Source organism: Stegastes partitus, unplaced genomic scaffold (genome assembly GCF_000690725.1).
Source record: "Stegastes partitus isolate 25-593 unplaced genomic scaffold, Stegastes_partitus-1.0.2 Scaffold2169, whole genome shotgun sequence".
NCBI classification, from domain to species: domain Eukaryota; kingdom Metazoa; phylum Chordata; class Actinopteri; family Pomacentridae; genus Stegastes; species Stegastes partitus.
In genome coordinates, this window is record NW_007579900.1 from 8,887 (window position 1) to 16,095 (window position 7,209).

Consider the following 7,209-nt stretch of genomic DNA (forward strand, 5'->3'; position numbering starts at 1 on the left):
TTTTCTTTTCTTTTCTTTTCTCTTTTCTTTTCTTCTTTTTTAAATTGTAGTTTTACTGCCTGTTTTACATCATGGCCAGGGGACTACAGATGAAAACTAGCCTTCTGGCTAATTCTGGCTTTTTTAACCATGTGTAATCATGTGTTTTATGAAATTGTGCTGTCCCCTTTTAAATAAACTAATCTAATAATAACCTTAATAAATGGTCCAGATGACCGGGTGCAATGAAGTGCCCGGGCTTAACGTATTGCTCTGCTGACCCCTCATTTCCTGTGGCATGCAACAACTGGACTTAACAACTGAACTTATGGATGAACAAAAAGATGCAGCACCAGAAGATGTGCCTTACTATCGTGTGTTAAGTTTAATTGTTAAATGTTATGGTATATCATGTCCTGATAAATACTCCAAAGCTTAATTACAGTTGGATAAGTCCTTCTTTAATTTATCAGCTTGTTATATTACCATATCCCAAGCATTGTGTTATTTCTGTAATCGTACAAGATAGCTAAGTCATGTTTACACTCCCCGTGAAGCTCTACATGTGACACATTAATTTCCAACAAGCTTAACTTTGTATCAGTACAAATACATATAGTTCTGAAGTAACATTGTTACTTTCAGAGTAAAACTCTGACCACATCATGACCACCTCACGACCTCCCGGTGATACTGGGATGTCATATCTAACAGCCCCTCTGGGAGCGGAGCTCGCTGTGATTGGTCAGTAGTCTTACTATTAAAAAGCCTCTTCACCTGAAAAGCAGGGGCATTCTCTAGGGGCACTCTCTAACTGCCGTAGAGCTGCCCACTTTGGTCCAATGTAGCAACTTAAACTGCCACACCCTGATCCAACTCAAGCTGAAGGCCTCGTCTCCCAATTCCCGACGCTGCTGCACCCGGGAAACTGCAAGTATCAAGCTTCTGTCTCTAAACGGGTGTTTCATGATTACAATTGGCCTTCCGACCAGTATTCCAAATTTATATCTGCTGCTTCGGGTGAAAAGACTTTTAAGTCTCCAAGCCACCACTCTGTTCCACATTAGGTTTTCACACTCATATTCTCAACCAGCATTTTCATCAATGTTTGTATTTTATATTTTATGTTTGTTGTGTTATTTGTTTGTTTGTTTTAGTTAGTAATAAATGTTGTGTGTGTGTATACAGTTGTTTCCTGTGTTTTCTATGGCTTACATCCAGTCACTTTACGCATCTGATCTTTAGTTACCTAAGCTCTAAGTTAATTCCCTTAACTTTATAAAACACTCTTGACTGATCACCAAGAGTAAACAATTTATTAGAATTATTATGCTGACTCTGAGATTATATCGCTGGACGAATAATTCAAAGGTTGGTTTTAATAATTTTAATTAATGCAATCCCTTGCTTTGGTGTGGAAATAAGTATACCTTATTTTCCACCCACTACAAACCCTACAGTTTGGACAGTGCACATTTATTATTCTATAAACTTCACCTTTGTATTCTATTTCTACTATGATTAGTCTCCCTTCTGTATCTTTCCCTATCATTTTTGATTTTTCTCCAAATTCTTCTGGCACTAACACCGCCACTCCCCGCACTGAATTTGTCACATTGCATGTGAAAATCTTCCCTCTCCACTGCTTTTGAACTTCCCTCACGATCTTTTCATCCCACCTGGTCTCCTGTAGACACATTATTTTCCCTTTTCCTCCTGCTAACACACCAGTTATTTTGATTGCGGTGCGGAGCCCACAAGCGTTGAGGGAGACCAACCGTAGCATGAAGAGGAGATAGAGGACAAGGGTTAGTTTTCTTATCATTTATTGCTCTCTTTTTTGCTTCTTGATTTTTTACTGTTTTTCAGTTGCCTATCTGCACTCTGTCTTTTTCGTAGTTGAGTGACTTCAAACATATCCATTTCTGAGTCGGAGGACCGCATTTCCACAGCAGGGCTACCACCTGCCACACACTGGGAGGGAGAGAGCTCGAGCTGCGTTTCAGGCACGCTGCTCCTTCGCTCCCTGTTTTTCTCGCCCTGAGGCGGAGCACCTTTCGAGGAAATAATCCTCTCCCCTGAGGCCAGCTCACCCGCCGCCTCGTCCTGTGTCGCTCTCAGTGGCTGAGTGCCCTCCACGCTGCGCTCGCCAGAGACACCTCCCTCACTGCGCGTGCTGGAGACGCCCCCTGCGCTGCGCTTGTCGGAGACACCCCCCTCGCCACAGCTGTCCACAGCAGGGTGAGCTGCACAACCAGCTACTTCCCTTGTGCTCTGCCCTCCCTCCTCCTGCGAGATCTCATTCGTCTCATCCTCCTCCGACTCAGAGACAGAGTTCATACAATTATCATGCTCACTATGGTTGCATACACAATTTCCCAATTGATTGTGGCAAATTTCACATCTATTTACCCTCGTCCTCATATCGCACTCTTTTGCATAGTGCCCCTGGGCTCTGCACACATGACAAAGGAACTCTGGACATTCCCGGAGGATGTGTCCCGGCTGTATACAAACCCTGCACACCTTGACCTGTCTGTCATGTATAACGCGGACATATTCTGGCCCAGTCACTGTCATAAATTTTGTTGAGTACGGCAATGACTGGATATGCTCAGTGAATTTAACTTCCACATACCTGGTCCTATCAGCAATATTAGTGCCGGGCCACATCCTCCTCTTTATTGGCGACACTGCTTATCTATGATCGCTTCATCTGTGATGTATGCTGGGAGTCCCAGAAATGAGACGACCAGTTCCTGGTTTGAAAGTTCCTTAGCTATAATTGTCGTGTCCCGATTTTAAAACCATCCAGCAGTTGTCTCCGTCCAGCTTCTCCACTGATAGTCACCTCATATTTCCTCACCGTCAGCTGCCTGCACGCCATCAATCCTCCACAGAGCTCCCTCAGGCATTTTAGTAATTCCATCACCGTCACTTTATCTTCTCCCATCAGCTCTATGAAACAGGTTAGTTTTTTACTATATTCCGCGTTCCACTTCTCCAAGCCGTCTCTTCCGCCATCTCTCCTGCCGTCTTGCCCCTTCGCCGCTCTCCTTTCCTCTCTCCTCCCACTTTTGTCCATTTCCTTTGTCATTGTCATCTGCCGTTCCTGGGTCGTTGCTGGTGATGTCTGTCTGTCATTTGTGTCCAAATTCGTTTGTCCGTTGTTCTGCTGCGTTGTTCTAGAGACAGTCCTGGTCGTTTCCTTATTATCCGTCCTCCCCGTTACCATTGCACCTCAGTGTTTCCACTGTTGGGGGTTGTAAAAAAACGTAATTAAATCTGAATAGCTCCAAAAACAAACACAAATATCTTCTCAAAAAAAAACAAATCAAGGATGACCAGAAACTCTCAGGGCTCTGTCTCTCTCTCACACGCTCTCCAAACAATTTGTACTGCACATGCTCCAACAGGGGATGTGGTGTTCACAGGCTGGTGTGGCCGTAAGCAACAGTCCATGGAGCCAACAGCGCTTTTCACAGCTTTCAAGAAACACTTCCTTTCATTGTGGGTTCTTTTGAAACAACAGCAGCCTCTGCTGCTTCAACAGCGACATCAGAAAGTGTTTCACTTCCCAAAATGTTTCAAGCCAGCTCTGGACATCAACACTTCCTTTCATTGTCAGGTCTAATGAACCAACAGCGGCCTCTGCTGCTTCAACAGCCAGCTGTGCTGATTCAACAGCGACATTAAAAGTGTTTAACTTCCCAAAATGTTTCAAGCCAGCTCTGGAAAAGCTTACAGCACCAGGTATTCCCAGGCGGTCTCCCGTCCAAGTACTAAACGGGTCCGATCGCGCTTAGCTTCCGAGATCAGACAGGATCGGGCGCTGTCACAGTGGTGTGGCCACAAGCAATAGTCCATGGAGCCAACAGCGCTTTCGTCCCAGTATTTAAAGAATTTTTTAAAAAGGAAAATGAGTCTGACACTTAATTCTAAGTTTATAGAGTTTTATGAAGAAACTCCTCCTGTGTCCCATACACTGCACGACCCCAGGAGACCCTGAAAGGAACCTGGGTCCCATACACCACACGACCCTAGGTAAACTTTTGGTTGGAGATTGGGGATTTATGTGAGCTGGGGTCTATTTTGGAGGTGTCCTCCTTGGTCGCGGTTCTAAGTTTAAAGATTGCTTTTTTGTCCTTCAGTGTAAAGGTAAACAGTGTGTATATACATCTCCTAGCGTTTTTTGTTCATTTAGTGTGCAAAAATTGGTGGGTAAAACGTCTTACCCATGATGCTTAGTAGTAGTTAATTCAAATGAGGGGGTGTGTGTCAGTGGGCTTGTGACAGGTGAGAACCATTTGGAGTCAGTCAGGTGTAGGCCTCTGTAATCTGGGGCTGATCATATAGTGTCTGTATGTGCTACAGAGTTGGTTAGATCTTTTTAAAGGTTATGCATTTGATTTGATCATGATTTAGCTTTTTATTGTGATGTTTGTCATTTTTGTCAAGAATTAAAAAATATCTTTTGTTTGGATTTCAGACGTTTTACTTGGTATGTGATCTGTTTTAAGTGTTTATTTCCTTGTATTATTTAAGTTTTTCTTAGGCTATTAGGCGTCACGGTTGATTTGATTTTTGGACTTATATTTTTATAGATCAAATATTTTGTAGGTAGGTTCTCTTTGGAGGTCCAGTTGTTTTTTCGTTATTATTTTTTGGTTTTCTAAATAATGTAAGTGTTTTAGGGTTAATGTTTTGTGTTTTTTTTTTCTTTTTTTTGTGTGCAATCTTTCTATTTTGAATAGCAGGAGATAAGAATAGAGGATTAGAGTTGGGGGCTGAGGTTAGGGTTAGGGGTTAGAGGCTAGGGTTAGGGTGAGGGTTAGAGGTTAGGGTCAGGGTTAGAGACTAGGATTAGGATTCAGGGTCAGGGTTAGAGGTCGGGGTGTTGGGGCCAGGGCTAGAGATTAGGGTTTAGGGTCAGGGTTGGAGGCTACAGTTAGGGTTTAGGGATAGGGTTAGAGTTTAGGGTTAGGGTTGGCTTTTAGGGTCAGGGTTAGAGTTTAGGGTCAGATGTTAGAGTTCAGGGTCAGAGGTCAGGGTTAGGGTTTAGGGTCAGTGTTAGAGGTAGGGTTAGGGTCAGATGTAGGGTTAGGGTTTAGTGTCAGGGTTCGAGGCTAGGGCTAGAGATTAGAGTCAGGGTCAGAGGTTAGGGGTTAGAGGCTAGGGTTAGGGTCAGGGTTAGAGGTTAGGGTTAGGGTTTAGATTTAGAGGTTGGGGTTTGGGGTTAGGGTTGGGATTTAGGGTTAGGGTTAGAGTTTAGGGTTCGGGTTGGTTTTTAGGGTCAGGGTTAGGGTCAGATGTTAGGGTTCATGGTCAGAGGTTAGGGTTAGGGTTTAGAATCAGGATTAGAGGTAGGGTTAGGATCAGCGATAGGGTTAGGGTATTAGGGTCAGGGTTCGAGGCTAGGGCTAGAGATTAGGGTCAGGGTCAGAGGATAGGGGTTAGAGGCTAGGGTTAGGGTCAGGGTTAGAGGATAGGGTTAGGGTTTAGATTTAGAGGTTGGGGTTTGGGGTTAGGGTTAGGATTTAGGGTTAGGGTTAGAGTTTAGGGTTCGGGTTGGTTTTTAGGGTCAGGGTTAGGCTCAGATGTTAGGGTTCATGGTCAGAGGTTAGGGTTAGGGTTTAGGATCAGGATTAGAGGTAGGGTTAGGATCAGCGATAGGGTTAGGGTATTAGGGTCAGGGTTTAGAGGTTAGGGTTAGGGTCAGATACTAGGGTTAAGGTATTAGGTTCAGGGTTGAGAGGTTAGGGTCAGATGTTAGGGTTAAGGGTCAGAGTTAGAGGGTAGGGGTTCGAGTAAAGGGTTGGTAGGTGTTCATTAAATGGAAAAGGTTCAGTGAACTGTTCAGAATCATTGGGAAGGGCAACTTTGCTAAAGTCACGCTGACTCGACTCATCCTGATGAGACGAGAGGTGGCCATCAAGATCATTTTTAAGAATATTCGCGACAACCATGTTTATAGTCCAAATGGTTTGTAAATGGTTGGTATTTAATAGCTACTGTAATGTGTAGATATATGAAGAGTGGGGAGAATAGACACAAGGGATGTTTGGTGTGGTGCTTGTGAAAAATGTGTGGTGATTTATTCCAGGAGAGGTAGAGTCAAGGAGAGAGGTCTTTTCGGACACAAATCTCCTCCGCCGGATCAGGCTGTACACTCTACCTCCACCTACTGTCCCATTTTCATGGGAGAGGAGTGGGGAGAAGAGGGAAGGGTGGTGTTTGGTGTGGTGGGTGTGAAGAACGTGTAGTGATTTGTTTCAGGGGAGGTAGAGTCAAGGAGAGAGGTCTGTTCAGACACAATTGTCTCCGCCCGTTCAGGCTGTACACTCTACCTCCCCCAACTCTTCCCATTTTCATGGGAGAGGAGTGGGGAGAAGAGTGAAGGGTGGTGTTTGGTGTGGTGGGTTAGGGTTAGGGCTAGGATTTTTAAATCTGTCTTGATAAGTTCCTCTGCCGTGTCTGACGACAAAGCAGTTTGGGGTAGGAAGTAAAGGCAATGCACTGGCCGTCGCACATTTTCATTGCTCTCTGTTCACCTTGTTGTAGGTTAGTGTCATCTTGTAAACCTCTTGGGTGTTAGATTTCTGACATTTTTGAGTTAGGGTTAGGTTTTGGAATTTGTGAAGGAAAAAGTGGTAAGGCAAGAGGCCATTGTTCCCTTACTTGCATTCCCTTGTCCCCACTGGAGTACAAAATTACAAGAGAGGATGTCCTGGCGAGAGGCCGTCGCCACCTTGGTAACACTCTCTGGTCCAATGGTTAGGGGTTTGGGTGTAGAGTTTGGTTTTTTGGAAATCTGTCTCAAAAACTGGGCTTCCGCCATCAAAGCTTGTCTAGTTTTGGTCTTTGTTTTCCACAGTAGTTTGATTAATCGATTGTTATCACGTTGTCCTGGCTGGTGTCATATTGTTCTGCCCGAACAGATTTTAGTTTCTGTTTTTTCAGTTTGTTTTGGTTTGTGATTAGTTACCTTTTCTGGTTGCGTCGTCCTGGTCTGTGTCCTGTTGTTTGTCTGGAAGGATTTGGGTTTCTGTTTTTCTCTTTTTGTGTGGGTTTTGTGTTTGTTGTAGTTTTGTATGGTTGACAGAAGGTCCGAATAACGTTTTAAGGGGTGTTTTTGTTTTTTCCTCTTAATAGTTCTTGATAAGCTTTGAGGATTTTTTGATAGGTTTTATTAACATTTTTAATTAATAATTTTTTTAATTAATTAATAAT

At 43.8% G+C, this 7,209-nt stretch overlaps 1 protein-coding gene across 1 annotated transcript in view; it reads right to left on the minus strand.

Annotated features, from left to right (window-relative positions):
• Window positions 1–1,822, minus strand: part of LOC103374177 (uncharacterized) — a 6,463-nt gene extending 4,641 nt beyond the window's left edge. Inside the window, exon 1 of the mRNA XM_008304217.1 lies at window positions 1,433–1,822. Coding sequence (XP_008302439.1) covers window positions 1,433–1,804 — 372 coding nt within the window. The 5' untranslated portion in view covers window positions 1,805–1,822. The remainder of the gene's footprint in view (window positions 1–1,432) is intronic.
• Window positions 1,823–7,209: the final 5,387 nt, after the last annotated feature.